General features: G+C 53.3%; 1 protein-coding gene across 1 annotated transcript in view; it reads right to left on the reverse strand.

Annotated features, from left to right (window-relative positions):
* Positions 1-2,993: 2,993 nt before the first annotated feature.
* The window catches only part of TBC1D9B (TBC1 domain family member 9B), a 56,722-nt gene continuing 42,929 nt past the window's right edge, over positions 2,994-16,786 (reverse strand). Inside the window, exons 8-20 of the mRNA XM_019661375.1 lie at positions 16,145-16,408; positions 14,522-14,639; positions 13,447-13,732; positions 11,752-11,881; positions 11,505-11,603; positions 10,713-10,781; positions 9,567-9,807; positions 9,181-9,246; positions 7,894-7,965; positions 7,629-7,679; positions 6,119-6,181; positions 5,452-5,558; positions 2,994-4,216 (exon numbers count right to left, since the gene is read on the reverse strand). Of these exons, the coding sequence (XP_019516920.1) occupies positions 3,551-4,216; positions 5,452-5,558; positions 6,119-6,181; positions 7,629-7,679; positions 7,894-7,965; positions 9,181-9,246; positions 9,567-9,807; positions 10,713-10,781; positions 11,505-11,603; positions 11,752-11,881; positions 13,447-13,732; positions 14,522-14,639; positions 16,145-16,408 (2,232 nt within the window). The 3' untranslated portion in view covers positions 2,994-3,550. The remainder of the gene's footprint in view (positions 4,217-5,451; positions 5,559-6,118; positions 6,182-7,628; positions 7,680-7,893; positions 7,966-9,180; positions 9,247-9,566; positions 9,808-10,712; positions 10,782-11,504; positions 11,604-11,751; positions 11,882-13,446; positions 13,733-14,521; positions 14,640-16,144; positions 16,409-16,786) is intronic.

Raw genomic sequence — 16,786 nt, forward strand, 5'->3', positions numbered from 1 at the left:
CAGACCACATATGACAAACTCGGCAGTCACCAGCCCCTGAGGCCAAACCACAACCTCTACAGCAGTTAGGACTTGGTCAATGACTGCCAGTTTCCCTATTTTCTGTACCTCCTCCCCATCTCAAGACAAGCCAAAAGTCAGTTACGCTCCCCAAACCAATGAGCTAAGGCTTCTAGTTAGCCAGGCCGTTTCCCCACACCAAGCACACCTGAAGCCTTGCCTTGTCTCCACTCTAAAGCTTTCCCACTCCTCACCTGCCTCTGAGTCTCTACCAAATGCAAATGATGACGGCTGACTCCTTTTTTATAGCAAGCTCTTGATAAATGGTCCCCATTCTCATTTGGGTGGTCCTTGTTTATTTCCACATGTTTGCGTTATTGTGGCTGAGAGCAGAAGACATCTGCAAAGAGTGTTTTATGCTTAATGAAAAGAGAAGAATAAAACTTTTGGATATGGTTGAGTTCAACTTTGAAAAAGATAAATACAGAAAAAAATAAACACCAAAATAGTAGTAGTCTTAAGGACTAGGAAAAATTGTTTTTCTACTTTTCTGTGTTTACCCCCTCCTTTCTGCAAAAAAAACCATGTCATCCTTTTAAAATTCATATACACATATTTTTTTTCTTGAGAATTCTAAGAATGACTTGGTTTAATACAACATATCACTTATAAGTACTTTTAAAACATACAATTGTTTACTTAGTTTAAATACATTTAAATTTTTATTTGTATTATCCATATGTTATTTAAAATTACTGTTGACAAGAGAAAAATTCTGAGATGTCCTAAATTAAATTATAGCAGGCTGGACATCTGGCCCTACTCCTGGGGTTTAGACCACACACCCTGGGACCTGGTCCTTTGCTGGCCAGCATTTGGCTTAATAAACCCTTTCTTTTAGAAAAACTTTTGGCCATGAACATTTTAAACAATGTTCTGGTTGTTAAGCATTTTGAGTATCATTCCAGGTTGAATGATAAATAGATGAAAGTATTATTATACATTTTTGTACAATTCCTTTATCATATTGAAGGGCAGCAGAGTGTGCCACCCCAAAATATGCCCCTTTGGGATATTATTTTAAGCTGGTTATTTTTAAGAAATGAAGGGAAAACCCTTGCCCTTCCCTCAAACTGCATACAAGAATTTAGATAGAGGACCTGCTCTGGAAAGGGAATGTCATCACAGATAACTAGTTTAATACCAACTAGTGTGTGCTAGGGAGGAAGGTAGCAAGGCCCATTTGATCAAAGGCCTCTCTGTGCCTCATTGTTAAAGATGCCCCAGCAAACATTTATTTACCAAACATTTGCTTTTCCATCTCCATATGAATTGCCTTTCTGCCCCTTGAAGCCCCAAACCTCTCCCCCTCCCCCCTTTCTCCTTAGCTCAAATTGACGTATACAGCTCAAATGCCTGATTTGTCCTGTGGCCCCATATTCTTATGGCGCTCCTGTATGTACATCTGTAGAGTTGGTTATTTTCTCCTGTTAATCTTTCTCATGTTAATTTGATTTAGACAAACCAGAACAAAAGAAAAGAGGGGGAAATTTCCCTCCCCTACAATATGAAAAGACTAGATTCCTCATTTCTATTCTTCTGTTTAATTTCTTTGGTATGTTCTCAAATTTATACTACTACATGGTATATAAAACATTTACCCTGATTTATTTTAACTTTTCTGATTGTAGTCAATTTAAGAATTTTAATTGCTGTGTGGGATTCTTATGTATATCTTAATTATGGCCAAGAACACAACCTTTCTAGTATGAATCCTTTGAACTTAGTTTATGACAAAGCATAAAGTAAATGCTAGAATGGAAATTACATTACTTTTTAAAATTTTTTTATTTTATTGGGGAACAGTATTTTCCCAGGACTCATCGGTTCCAAGTCAAGTCGTTGTTTCAATCTATTTGGTTGTTGGAAAAGTTATGACGTATTTTTTTCTGTTTTTCGTTGCAAAAATGCGTCATGATTTTTCCGACAACCCAATAGTTGCAGGGGGCGCAGCCCACCATCCCATGTGGGAATCGAACCGACAACTTGTTCAGAGCACGTGCTCTAACCAGCTGAGCCACCTGGCCGCCCCAATGACTTTTTTTTTTTTGTCATTGGTGAATGTAGGTTTTTAAAGAAAGGAGCCATAGGACTGTCCTGGCCCTTAGCAGCCCCTCTTAGGCAATACCCTACGAGGGCCACAGACTTGTTCTCACCTGGCCTGGCCTGGGCCTGGGGCCCCAATGACTTTTTTTGTTAAGAAAGAAAACAGTTGTTCAGTTTCCTTTCTTTTTTTTTGCTGCATTTACTGAAATTGTTACCCAGAAGTTGTGAACAAGGTAAAATCATATTCTTTTTAAAACCAGACATAAAATCTGGAGACAGAAAGTAGATTCGTGGTTGTCCGGAGTTGGGGGTAGGCACAGGGGTTGGCTGCAATGTGGGCAGGTGAGGTCTTTCTGGCGTGATGAAAATATTCTAAAATTGCACTCTGATGATGGTTGCACAATTCTGTAAATTTACTAAAAAATATTCAATTGCAACTTAAAACAAGCAAATTTTATGGTAAGTTATACCTCAAAAAATTAAATTTAAAAAAAGCAACAGCCAGAGATGTCTTTTAGTAGAAGAGCGTTTTGTGTGTATATGTGTTCGGCAGTGCTCGACACTGATTGGCTCCTGGTACAAACCTAGAGGGTCCTCATGGCTCAGCCTGGCACCTGTGGCCTGGCAGGCTGCTTCCTGAACCCAACAGTACTCCCCTCCTGCACCTGGACCCAGGCTGTTTCCACCTGAGGAGCTCGGGGCTCCTCATCACAGGTCAGCACAGGCCCTGTCCAGCCTGCATCAACACCTTCTGTGTCCCCATCCTCCAGAGGGCCTTGAACCTCCACCCCTGCAGGGGCCTAAGTGCCTGGGACCTCTGGGAGGTGCCCAAGGGGAGGGAGCCCCAGGCAGTGGTCGAAGGCCTCATTCAGGCTCTGGACACAGCGTGGTTTTCAGTTCCTTCAGGGATTTATTAAGGCATTGAGCACAGTGATTTTTAGCAGACTGAAGTGAATACAAGGACATATATCAGGACCTAAGGGATGTGCTTTTAAGGTTAATGGTGAGGATGATGAGCTGAAAGAGCATAGAATACGCCTGCCCTCAGCCAAGAGCTCTGGCGTGGGGTCTCCTGGAGAGCTACCACTGGTGCCCAATAGGAGGTGGCCCCTCACCTGATGCCAAGTGGCAGGAAAGCCGGAGAAGCCAGCTGCAGGACAGTGCTGGTGGGTGGGGGATGCGGTGTGGCCTGGCCACAGCACAGGCACAGAGGCACTGGCCAGGCGGCAGACAGGAGGCCAGTCTACGGGGGCCAGTGGGCCCAGGGTCAGGAGAGGGGGTGAAGAGCCTCTGCCTGGGCCCCAACTGTGGCTATTTAGCCCTCTTTCCATTTACAACTCGCTGCTTCTGGGAAGAATGGAGGGGAGTTTCCTTCAGGAGAAAGCAGACCAGGAGGGAAGGAGGGAGGGAAGGAGGAGAGGTCAGCCCCCACTGGGCGGAGTCTTCAGCCCGAAACCCCAGACTGCTCATAGTCACTGGAGGTGCTGAACTGTCTCTCCACTTTCCTTTGATCCTTGATCTTGAGTCCAATGTCCACCCTCTCCTCAAAGAAGTTCACCAGCACGGACTCCGTCAGGATAGAGGCCAGGATCTGCTCAAAGGAGATGCTCCAGTCTGTGTCCACGGTGCCCCCTCCACGGGCCTCCCCGCCCACCAGCACCGTGTCGTCGGCCAGGTCCTCACACTGCAGGGAGCCCGTGCTGACCACGGAGTAGGAGGACATGGACATGTCGTCTTTGGTTTCATCGTCCGACAGACGCTGGGAGGGGGAGCCCTGGCCCTCACCGCCGCCCCCTTCGCCCACCACCTGGCTCTCCTGTGGAGCGTTCCCAAGCTGGGTGTCTCCGCCAGCTTTGGCCTGGAGGTCGTCTGTGTCTGCTGGCTGGAGCTCCCGGGCGGGCTCCTGAGGGGGGCCGGTGGCTGGCGGCTTGTCTTCCCCTGGGGCAGTGTCCTGGGGCTTCCTGCCCGGCTGCCCTAAGAACCGCTTCCCCACCTCGCCGATGCGGAGCAGCAGGCTGGCCACCGTGGCGATGGCGTGGTACAAGTCCTGCTCCTTGGGGTCTTCACTGAACATGTTGTAAAGCGTCTTGCACAGCTCGATGAATTGCTCCTTTTAAGGGGAAAACAGAAAAAGGGCAGGGAGATGGTAAAAGACAGGTCAGACTGCCCTCGGATCAACCAGACTGACCACGCTGGTCCTTCTCACTGGTGTGGGGTGCTGTCTTGTTAGTCATGCCCATCTCAGATTGAGGCTCAGAGAGGGAAAATGACAGGACCAATGAAACACAGCCTTCAAAGGGCTTTCCCAGTTGACCTTCTTCCAGCATGGAGAATGATTGGGAATCTCTCCCTGTCTCTATGTCTATTCTGTTAGCAGAGATGGACCTATTTCTATCATGACTCTTCAAACCCAGTGACTACAAGGACTGCTTCACTATGCTTTGGAGCCACTTTGAGCTTTTTATATCTTTAATCGGAAGTGGCTTCAACTCTGTCCTTGATGAAACTCTTTACAGCAGCGGTTCTCAACCTGTGGGTCGCGACCCCTTTGGGGGTCTAACGACCCTTTCACAGGGGTCGCCGGGAACTTGTATGTGGGCGTATCTGCATGTGGGCCTGGAGACGGATAGAGGAGCGGTGTCTCGGTTCCTAAGACCATCGAAAATATGTGTTTTCCGATGGTCTTAGGTGACCCCTGTGAAAGGTTGAGAACCGCTGCTTTAGAGGGTGGTGACAAAACAAGTGCGGCCTGGGTCAGATGAAGAGGGTGGAGAGGTCTGATTCCAGATCCTGAAATCACATGTTCAGGCCTTTTGGCCCGAGAATGAGATGACACCCCAGTCCATGGGGCGCCCCACTCTTCAGCCCGGGTGGGAGCACCCAGACTGCAGGGTGCCCCCTGGGCCGAGCAGGGCCGTGCTCAGGCTGCAGCTCAAGAACTGCCTTCGGTTAGATGTCTGTGGTCCTGGCCTTGATATCCTCGCCAAGAAGCCAGGCTCCAGCCCTGGAGACCAGCTAATGAGCCTGGCAGGAGCAGGAGCGCTGTGACGCCCTCTCCTTGTAAAAGGTGGTGAGTCAGTCTCTGCTTATTGGAGGCCAAGCCTCCCCAGTGCTTTTCTGGTTCATGATATTGATTAAGTGTGAGCAAGTGGTTACCATGAGACAACACCATGAACAAGGCCCTGAAGCAACTGGCCTCCTGTCTTTCTGGAATCTTCCCTTCCCGCCATCTGACTAGCAGGCTCTGGAGGTAGGCAGAATTCCCATTGCCTGGGGGTGCCGGGTAGAAGGCCCCAGCTGGCCAGCATTCTCACCAGTGTCTATGGAGACTCTGGGTGGGCTTACCTGGTTCATCTTGGGAAGGTCCTTAATGGTCTCCTTCTGAACCTCTTTCTCCTGGGCCCACATTTGAAGGTAGTGCCGACATTCGGGAGGGCTGTTCCCCTTCTCCTCTGTGAGTTGGGAGAAAAAGATTAACCTCCATCTGTCAAATGAGAGGAAGAGGGCTTGGGGCTGGTAGCAGGAAATGAGTGGTTCGGGTGCTGTTTGCTGTGGAGTTACCTGAGCCCTTTCATAAAACATCCTGGCATTTGGGAAGAACACCCAAGAGTACCCACACGTCTCCCCTGGGTTACGTTAAAGTAGGTTTGACCTAAGTGGATGAAGATGGCCAACCTGTTTTTCCCAAGATGGTGACAGAACCATGTGGAGGCTGGAGAGAGGACAGCATGAGTGGGAGAGGCTGGCTGGGTACCCAGAGGGAAGTGGCAACAGCCAAGGGTGTTCACAGGCACAAGAAGATTCAGGCGTGGGGCTGACAGGAGCAGGGCCTCCCCCGGCAGCTGATGGGCTGGGCACACACCTCATGGCATCGCCCTTTCCACTGGGAGAGCTGCTGTGTCAGGCTGGTTTTGCCATCTCCCAGGTGGGGGCTTTCCCGCAGTGATGGGGCAGGCGGACCCCGCTGACCCCGAGGTCTCACCAGCACCGGCGGAGGCTGGCCTATACATACCTCCTCTTTTTTCTTGGATGTTCTCATTTCCAGCTTCCTCTCGCTCTTCCTGCCGAAGTGCTTCTGGATGAGGAGAAAAAAAGAAACCCAACACAGAGAACATTCTCCTGTTACGAGTCAAACCACTGGGGTCTAGCCTGTGCTCTCCGGCAGCAGCAGACCGCAGTGGGCCTCTCCTTTGTCTACCTGGTTACACTGAACCCCAAAGCCACCAGACCTTCACTTCCTGTCTTTCAAAGGAACAGCGTGCACGATGACGCACATTACGCACGATGACGCACATTACGAGAAGCAGTCCGAGAACTAATTTCTGTAGTCTCTGCTGACAAAGGTCACACTGAGGGGTCCTAAAACCAATTCAACCTTTACTGCCACACCAGCTGAGCTATATTTTTAAATACAGCTCGGTTCTGTATTTCTTAAGGTGATACACTTGCTGGAGTTGGCAAACACTGTGCTTCCTACGGTGACCATGAACTTGGGGAGAGGCAGGCTGCCCAGCTCTCCCAGACCTGTGCCCTGAGGCAGTGTGGCGCTGGGTGGGGGACCTCTGGCTCATGGCAGCGTCCCAGCTCTGAACAGCCCTCACCACTGTGTGGTGGTGGGGAGGGCACACCTCTGGGCTCAGGCTTCTCACAGTGGAATGAAGACCGCTGCCTGGGGGCTACACGGGGTCTGAGGACAGGGCCCTGTATCTCCAGTCCCTGGTCTCTCCTGGAAGTGCCTATGACAAGCTTAAAGCACTCCGGATTTGCCCGGGCTTCAAATATAGCAGGTACATCTGCTTCTTTAGTTTGTATACCTGAAATCAAGGTCCTTAAGCTTCATGGTCAAGTTCAAGTAAGCCTCTGACACTGTCAACAGGACTGCTTTGTGTATCTCGATACTTGGTACGTGCTGTTTTTCATTTCTCTTTTAGGTGCATTATCCTTGGTGTGTACTGTCTCCCGCGAGAAATTATAGGGCGGGGTTCTGGTCAGGCTGGTGAATGCATTACACGCCAGCAGCTGGGCTGCCACATCCCAGGCCCAGGATGCCCCATCCCCCTGGATCTGATGCTCCAATGGGCTTTAATGTTCCCCAGGGAAGGCTTCTAATAGGCACTCAACAACTGTGTTTTTCCGTAATGAAAAAGTTGGGTGGAACATGAGAAACATTTTCCAAGGAAAGCACTCTCCTGCACTTGCCCTCATCCGTGTTTCTGCTTCACACTGTTGTGATCATAGCACTTGTGTTTTTTCCTATGAAAGTGGCCGTGGGGCTGGTGCCCTGGTGCCCTTACAGGCTCACTGTGCTGTGTGTCCTCATTGACGACCCTGTGAGAAGCACAGAGGCCACCCCTCTCCTTCCCCAGTCCCCAGGAGCGGCTTGGCTTTAGGTCCCCCTTGGGACTAGCTACACAGGAAGTGTCCCTGGGACCAAGAGCTTGCAGGGGACTATTAGGAAGATGGAGCCCAAGGCCTAGAGAAAACCCAGTGCAGAGGAGTGGCCCTGCCCCCGAGGGACTGACCTTGAGCCTCCCAGGGCAGGAAAAGATCCAGATCTGAAGCCAGAGGAGATGCTGGAAGGGAGAGCAGAGGAAGAGTGGAGGGCAAAGGGAGGGAAAGCCAGGGTCCAGGAAGGCAGAGAAGAAAAACAAGTGAGAACATCCCAGGGACCTACCTGGACAGACAGGCAGCGCCCTCGCCCTCTCCCACCAGTGCCCCAATGAGGCAGGCTCCCCAGTCTGCCCAGGGCTGCAGACCACCCGTGTGGGCCTCACAGGCTGTGCTCACCTTCTGAGGAGCTGTCCTCGGTGAAATAATGGGTTGCTTCCAGGGCTGACTCAGCCTCCTCTGAGCTCAGGGCTGTGCTCCGAGAAAACAGGGTGAGGGCAGGAGGAACATGGCTGTCACCAAGGCCATATTCCTGTGTCCTAGACCAAAGCCTGGCTCCCCCATGGCGCACCCCGCGGCTCCCAACCCACTGAAATGGCGTGTGGTAACAGTGGTAATGGCAATGCCAGGTTCTGGGTATTGCTACTTTGACTTTTATGTTGTGTTTGAAAATGTAACACATGTTCCAGGTAAGAATCCAGTCAGTGCAGCTGGGAGGCAAGGTGGCTTAGGAGAGTGGGGGCGGCCCTGGGTGCCCTCTCTGCAGGCTCCTGGCCCAGCGGCTCTGACTGCCCCGGCTTCTCCCTCAGCAGCCTGTGGTGGCTGGTACTAACTTCCCTGCAGGTGTCCCCGAGGCCATTGTTCCTTGTCACATTACAGGGAATAATCGGCCACAGGTGAGAACGCCTGTGTCAAGAGCAGGACTTTCACAGAACAATCTTTAAAAATACCGGCTGGGCCCTGCCCCAGGCCAATGAAGTGAGGACCTCTGGGGGCGGGTGTGGTAGGAGTATTCCAAAAACCACATGGCTGATTCCCAGGCAGCTGCTGACACCAGTGTGACTGAGACCAGGACCGCAGCTCACCCTAGAGCAGCGCCCGAGGCTGGAATTTTCACCTGCCCCTCACAGTTCCCTCCTGTGAAAATGGGGTTAGCCCTGCCTTAGAGAATTCTCCTGGCAGCCACCCTTGCTGAGCTAGGTGAGCTTGGCCCACACAGCGGGAACATGGCAATGACAAGATCTGGCCTGCCGTCCGAACAGCTGCCCCATCATGCCACTGTCAGTGCACCCAGGAGGCTGGGGCACTGCTTAGAGAAGCTACAGGGGAGCAGTCCCTGTTCTTGGCCACAAGACAGGGCTCTCCAGGCCACCTCGAGGGCCTTGGCAGTGCCCCGGACAGACCCTCCAGGGATAAACAGGAACATCTGAGAAACTTGGGACAGGTGAATGAATGCAAGTATTTCAATCTCCATTCTGACTCCCTGAGACCCTCCTGCAAGTTCCCTCCCAGGTCACAGGTCATAGCCCTGCTCTCAGAATAAGACGGGCTGGCTTCTGCCATAGTGCATGGAATGGGGGGTCCCCACTATGCTTGGCCCACCAGAGGCCTGTGCCTTGGATGCTGCAGCCCCAGCTCTGGACAGGTGAGCACCCCTCACCGGGGAATGGGAAGGGAGGCTCTCACCTGGGGGCAGGTGCAGCTTGTAGAGCACCTTGAGCTTGTCTGTCAGGTCTCCATGATACATCCCACCTGTGGAAGAAGGCCGGAGAGGAGGCATGCTGGCAAGAGGGCTCCAAATCCCACAGCTGGCCCTCGCTCGCACACTGCCCCTTCCACCGGGTTCTGGTGGGCACCTACCCCGCATCCTGACTCCCTCTGTGAGAGGTCCCAAAGCAAGCCCAGGCCCCCTGCTCTTCTGAGCTGGCCCTTCTCTGAGGTCCGCAGCTTGGCTGTGGGCAACCCCAGGCTGAAGGGGTAGAGACCCCTCTGGACCCCCACATGTCTCCAGTGGAAAGTGCCCCTGCCCTTATCAAGGGTCCCGGGCTCCGGTCGGCCCCAGAACCACTCACTCATCCCTGTCACGAACTCCTTGAAGGTGATCAGCGAGTCCTTGTTTCGGTCCAGGAGCCGGAACATGCGGCCAGCCAGCACGGGTGTGTGGGAGCCGCAGGCCCAGGGTGCCAGGCGGGCAAAGAGCTCCTGGAACTGGCTGCTGTCAATGCGGTACTGCTCCAGGTAGGGCAGGCTGGGGTCCCGCCGCATAGCGCTGGGACGGCCACTGCCCCAGTACTGACTCGTCAGATGTTTGGCCTGCAGGGGTGCAGCCTGGTGAGATGGCGCTGTGCCCACTGCTCCTGCACCCAGGGCTGCAGAGGCCCAGGTCAGGGACACTGAGCTAGGCACAGCCTCTCACGCAGGGACCTCCTGTGTTGCAGCCACCAGCCCTCATTCAGAGGCGGAAGCTGGGATGAAACTGGGACGGGCCACAGCAGGCCATGAAGGGCGAGGGGCAGCACTGCCTCAACTGTTCTGGCTCTAAGGCCACAGCACGGTGGCCACCTTGGGGGCTGAATCAGAGGCAGCTGGGGCGGGGGGCGTGCATCTGGGAACTGACCAGAGCGGAAGGCAGTGTGCACTTGGCTGTTTGTGCCCAGTCTTCAGCACCTGACATTTTCTTGGAAAGCCCCTCCTGTCCCACCCTCAAGCAGTGTGGCCCAGCAGCAAACACTCTCCTTTGTGACAGCACCTGACTTGAGTCGGTCCAGAGACTAACCTGGGCTTTTTGCTAAAACCACTTGGAAAGAAAAACTCTCTTTTCACTGAGGCTACTACAAGGACAGGATGACATGGAGCTGCTGACAGTACTGCCATTCAGTGGGAAAAGCAGTCCAGAGGACATCCGAGGAGGGGAGCCTGACAGCATGTTTGAGCACCCGGATCCAGCCATGCCTGAAGCTGTTCATTCCTAGGCTTTTTAGCTACATGACCCACTTCTTTCCCTCTTCTGTGGAAGCTGACTTGAGTGGGTTTTCTGACACCTAAAAGTGTGTCCTGTCTAAATTCTAAGGATTACATTCTACCACATGAGGTTCGTGGTAGCTGCATTTGATGGTGTCTTTAAATCTATTACTCTTCTGGAAGGAGGCTGCTGCACTGAGGATGCACTCAGGGGACTAGGGAGGGGTACTGGTGCTGCCCGTGCTCTTGGCTGTCACCTTGAACACCATGTAAAGGTCCTCCAGCTCTTCAATTGAGAAACCAATGTCCCCAGGTATAGCTCGGACCTAGAAGGAAAGAGAAATGGATGTAGTGACAGATTCTTAAGTTCCTGCCATGGTAAAAGCAAGATGCTTTTGAGAGAATCCCCATGTGGATGAGGGCAAAAGCATAAGTCGCCCTCTTGGTGTGGCCAGCTGGCCAAGCACAGAAGGGCGGTGCATTCAGGAGAGGGGGTGTGGTCCACAGGCTTACCCCTCGTCACCCACCTGCCACTCAGCCCACCTCTTGGTGGGCACTGTGGGGGCTTTTGGTCTTACTGTTCAGTCAGGGACACAGGGTGAGGGGCAGGCATCTAGGGGCTGCTGTCTGGGTTCCTGGAAAGACCCTGCACTGGCTCTTTGGAAGGTGTTCTAGAATTTCTCAGTAAATCCTCCCTCCAGAGAAGGGGGACAAAGGCTTGTGACAGAGGCAAGGTGGGTTGAGTGGGTAGAGGGTGGCTGAGTGTCAGTACCCAGGGACAGGGGCAAAGCCAGCCCGAGGGCTCAGTGCAGAAATCACGTTTGGACTGTAGGCACTGGGCGTCAGAGGGACTTCCCAGTGACCAAGCCATGAGCAATCCGGACCTCTCCTTCCCACTTCCCCAAACTGGCCCCTACACATGATGCCATCCTACGAGGAAGCACCAGGGAGCTCTGCACCTGTCCTGCCCCACGGGGAGGTCTGAAGATAGAGCCCACCTGGGTCACCACCCCACCTGTGCCCCTGCCGGCCACCTGGGGCCATCGTACCACACTCCGCTTGGCTGTATCCTCCAAGGACTGGATCACTTTCAGCCTCTGTTTAAACCGCATCTGTTCAATGTCGTAGGCCCTCAGGCTGCTGAATTTCTACTGGCCAGAGGTGACTCCGTGAGGTAAGGCAGAACCACAGAGCAGAGGGCCACCACTGCCATGGCCACCGCACCCGCACTCACACCCACACCCACATGGCCCAGTTGGGGAGTGGCCTGGCCAAACAGCCCTGGTGAATGCTGACCTCATACGACACTTTCAAGAGGTCAAAGATGTCCACCTCTGCAGGAGGGTCATCTCCACAGGTCAGCAGGGCATGGAGGTGTGGGATAGGTGGAGAAACACTCTGCTTATTGACCACGTTATCCAGGTATCTGTAAGGATTAAAGGACAGAAGTATAGACCACCCACAGGCAGCAGGGCCTTCTTAGACACAGCTAAGTGATGTGGAGGGATCTAATTTGCATAGCCTCCCAATAAATGAGGATGCTGCTATGGGCTGGGCATCCTCTGAGGCAGGTGGGGGGGGTTAGTCCCAGCAAATCGAGGCTTCTCCCTGGAGGCAGCAGAGAGAAGGCCTCACCCCCGCCAGGCCTGAGCACTGCCTAAGGAAGCAGGCTGTCTTCTGGGCATCCCTTACCACACCAGGAGAAAGCTTTGTCCCAGCTGGAGGGATGTGCTCCCCCATTTGGTGGGTCCCTAGGGCCGTGGGGGGTCCCCGCCCTGGCCAGGAAGAATCAGGGACAAAAGGAGTGTCCCAGGAGAAGGGTGCAAGAGGAACTCTGCTGTGGGGTGTCCACAGGGACCTGCCTCCCCAGAGACACGGGCTCCAGACAGGGCCTGACTTGGGCCAGCCAGGGCCACACTCCATCCCAAGCTCTCCAGGGTGGGCCTGATGTTCAGGTGGGACAGAGTGGCTGGCCCCCCAAATCCGCAGGCCCGTGTTCCTGAGGAGGGGCCCGATTTGTCTGCTGAAGGAGATGGGCATGAGAACCAGTAGGAGACAGGCCAGTAGCTAGGCGTCCTAACATCACTGTGGATAGAGCTGGTACAGCCCAGGGCAGGGCGGCGACAGCCCTGCCACAACAGGAGCCTGCAGGCTCCCACAGCACCTGGACTGGCTCAGCAGGCAAGTGGCAGTGTTCTGGGCTGTCCCGGGAAGCTGGGAACATTCCAGGCTGGGCACTTGGGCTGGTAGGACTGCACAAGCTCAGGGGCTGGGCCAGGAGGCGGCCAAGAGGGGCCTGGATGGAAGGATGTGAAGGCCAGGCTGGGGAGCTCAGCTCCTTTGTACAGAGAACCACCATGTCCCAGGGAGTCCCCATGTCCCAGGGGAGAAACAGGGTCAGATTCTGATTTGAAAGAGCGCTGTGGGATGCTGGTGGGTGAGCGGGGAGCAGGGAGAGCCATGATGAAGCAGACTGGGGCCTAGTGCAGGGGTGTGATGAGCCTGGAGGGAGGGGGAGGGGCAGGGTTGCTGAGAATGTCTACGAGGACGTGGGGATTGACAGCAGGAGGATGCCAGGATGACCCTGGGCCTTATGCATGAGTGGCCATGTATCGGCTTACTCAGTGGTCATAGCAGGCCCAGCATGGGCCTCTCAGGCTGGATGACAGGAGGCAGCGATGCTGCTGGGTTCAGGAAGGCACCACCAGGAGGCCCTGCTCTTCCGGCGCCCCTGCTCAACAGGCCCTCCAGCCCAGCACGTTCGGGCCCGCTGCCCATTTCATCTTCTCCCTGTGGTGATCACCACCCCAGTGCCGTCCGACTCCCACCAAATGGAGGCTCCATCCTGCTCCCTGGGGTGTCCCTGCCTCAGCCCTGGCTGAGCACTTGGTGGGCATGGTCACTGAATGCTGATCAAGGAGTGCCCAGGGCTGATGAGGGGTCAGGCTCTGCCGGCTGGCTGTCCCGCAGGAGGGAGGCTGGCTCGGTCACCTGCCCAGGATGGTCATGGCTTCGCCTTCATCACTGCATTCCAGCAGCTGCTCCATATTGGCATCCAGGATGGCCAGGGCTACCTGCAGGACCACCTTGATGCCCTCATAGAAGAAGCAATCCACAATAACCACGGCGCTCTCGAAAGGCATGACGCTGAGGAAGAGGGTGAGGAACCAGGATAGCGAGATGCTGGCGATCACCCCCAGGTCCTGCATCTTTTCGGACAGCTGGGGCAGGAAGTCTCTCGTGAGCTCTTCGAAGATGCCCTGATCCACCAGGGCCCCTAGGGAGAGCACAGGGAGTGCATGGTGAGCCCAGTCCAGGCTCAGCTGCCCTCGCGTGGGGCCCCAGGGCCTGAGGTGCAGGAAGTCCATCAGGTCCCCAGCCAGTGCTGCGTACAGTGCAGGCTGAAGCAGGCGGGTAGGCTGAGAAAACTAGAAAGAAGAAACCCTCCGAGTTTTCTTTCTACAGCTTCCAAACCATTGTGTGAAAAGAATGATTTCTTCTACTATACTGGATTTTCTTTTGGGGAAACACGAGTTTTTCCTTACAAGTGTCAGAAGTAATAGTGGCCTCGGTGGCTTCTGTGTGTCTTGCCCTGAAGCTGGTGAACAAATGTGATTCTAAAGGACCCTAAGAGTGGAGACCCGCAAAAGCAAACAGTGGGGGGAGGACATCTTGGAAGAACAGCTGCAGTTACATATGTACTGAAATATGTCAGCAAGTGTCCTCCCATGGCGTTACACAGGTTTTCCCTCAAGAGTTCATGAGAGGTGGGTCTGGGTACAGGTGCACGGTATGCTACAGGCTCTAGTTGTGAGAATGGAAATTTTCCATAATAAAAAAGTTTAAGAAGAGTTAGCTGGATGGGAATTTAAGCCTCGAGCCGACTTTTAAAAACCACTGAATGTGTAACATCTCTCCCTGACAACCACTCCTGGGGAATCGGCAAGAAGTCTGGTGAGATGACTGGGTGCACGTGGCTCTCACGCTGCAGCTGTGCAGTGGGGGCAGGGCTGTGAGGCCTGGGGGTCGCGTGTGGCCAAGCGGCAGACAGGGAGCAGGCACTCACCCACCACCCTGTTGTTGTAGTAGTCGGGCAGCATGCGCTCGCACAGGGCCACTAGCAGCCAGAAGGCCTCCTCCTCGCTGCCGTAGAGCAGGAGCACTGAGGTGACGATGTTCATGGCCTGCGGGCAGAGATGGCAAGGGGAGGCTCCGGAGCTGGACCCCAGGGAAACTGTTTTCCCGCCCCGCCAAAGGGTATCGCTCTACAAGCATGTCTGGCGACGACAAACCATCCCACCCGGCCTGGTGCAATTCGCCAGAAAGCAGTTTGTAGGAAATCAATTTGACAAAAAACGTCAGTCAAGTCCCTCAAAATGGGCCAGTGGGCACTTGAAAAACCGAGCAGGCAGGGATGAGACGTGGCACTTCTTCTAAAGTTGGAGGTGTGACATGGGTACAGGTGGATGTGTGTGCGACGGCCACTCGGCTGCAGGGAGGTTCTGGCGGGACTGGGACCCTGCACAGCGCTCAAGTAGTGACAAATTATCTTAAAAATGATTTAAAGCCAGTGCACTGGCCTTAGGATGTCATGCAGAATACTGGCCCCACAGAAAGCGATTTGGGGACCTGGTCTGCGTTTCTGAAATCCAGACACAGTCTACAGGAAATAGAAAGCCATGTGACGTGGCCAGGAAAAGGCCCACTGGATTTACAATCAAATGCCACCAGAAATGCAAATCAGAACCCCAATGAGATGATACTTCATACCATTAGTTGGCTGCTATCAAAAACAGAAAATAATGAGTATTGGCGAGGATGTGAAGTTGGAACCCTTGTGCGTTGCTGGTAGGAATATAAAATGGTGCAGTCGCTGTAGAAAACAGTATGGAGATTCCTCAAAAAATTAAAAATGGAATTATCATGTAATCAGCAATTCCACTTCTAGGTACAGACACAAAAGAACTGAAAGCAGGGACTGAACAGGTACTGTACACCCAGGTTCTTAGCAGCATATTCACAACAGCCAGAAGGTGGACCCAGTGGATGGATGAATGGGTACACAAAGCGTGGTCCATTCATGCAATGGAATATCATTCAGCCTTAAAAGGAAGGAGATTCTGACACATGCACAACATGGAGGAGCCTTGAGGACATTATGCTGAGTGAAATGAGCCAGTCACAAAAGGCAAATACTATATGATTCCACTTATATGAGGTTCCTGGAGCCGTCAGTCACAGAGACAGAAAGTAGGAGTGGTTGCCAGGGGTAACTAGGAGGGCTGTTTAATGGGGACAGAGCGTCCGTTTTATACAATGGAAGAGTTCTGGAGATGGATGGTGGTGATGGCTGCATAAACATGTACTTAATGCCACTGAACTGTACACTTAAAATGGTGAAGATGGTAAATTTTATGTTATGTATCTTTTATCACACACACTAAATAACAAAATGCTTCCAGGACCCAGCCAGAAACACATAGAAGACAACATAATACACAGCAGGGGAATGAGGTGAGCAATTGATCTTGTTTTTAATTACATCTTTTTCTATGGTCAGGTTTTTCCTGGGGAAACAGGGTCTAGTCGAAGGTGTGAGGCCATCACTCAGGCCCAGGGCCGTGGGGACCTGCTCCTGTGAGCCTCTGGTGGGCGATGCTATTTCTGGGTCCCCACTAATCCCCCTTACCTGGCAGTAGCCAATGGTGGGGTTTCGGAAAGCATATGCAGTCAGCACTCGCCGGAGGGCAGCGATCCCCAGCTCATTCTGGAAGGCGGGGTGCTCAGGCATGGAGCGGTGGAGGTCTCGCTCAATCTCCTCTGTGGCCAGGTTGTACTTCCCCGTGGACTTCTCCACCAGCTCAGCGTAGTATCCGGGGTGAGTCACCATCTCATTCCAGGCCCCTGTGGAGACACAGCTGGCATCTGTCTCTCTCCTCCTCCCATCCTGGGACTTCCAGGCAATGATAGGGCAAGTTGGAGGCGTCAATGTACCACAGAGGAGAAGTGAAACTTTGGGGTGAGTTACGAGGTGTGAGGCCAAAGCTCCCTCGTGACTGCTTCTTGGAGGGGTCACCCCACCCAAGTTCCAATGGCTAACTCGCCCTCCTCCTGAAACCATCCACGTGGCCAAGGGTGTGAATGTTGTCAGAGCCTGTCCCAAAGAAATGGGGCCTCAGGGGTGCTGTTCCCCTCCCACTGTGGGTGAAAAGGCGCCACCCTGGTGACAGTGCCTCCCCTCTTGGTGTCTGCTCCCTAGGATGCCCTTCTGGCATGGGCCTGCATGAGCCCCCTCAGCAGACAGCTCCATTTCGGCCCTGTCAAGAGCTGG

This window comes from Hipposideros armiger, unplaced genomic scaffold, assembly GCF_001890085.2.
Source record: "Hipposideros armiger isolate ML-2016 unplaced genomic scaffold, ASM189008v1 scaffold_347, whole genome shotgun sequence".
NCBI classification, from domain to species: domain Eukaryota; kingdom Metazoa; phylum Chordata; class Mammalia; order Chiroptera; family Hipposideridae; genus Hipposideros; species Hipposideros armiger.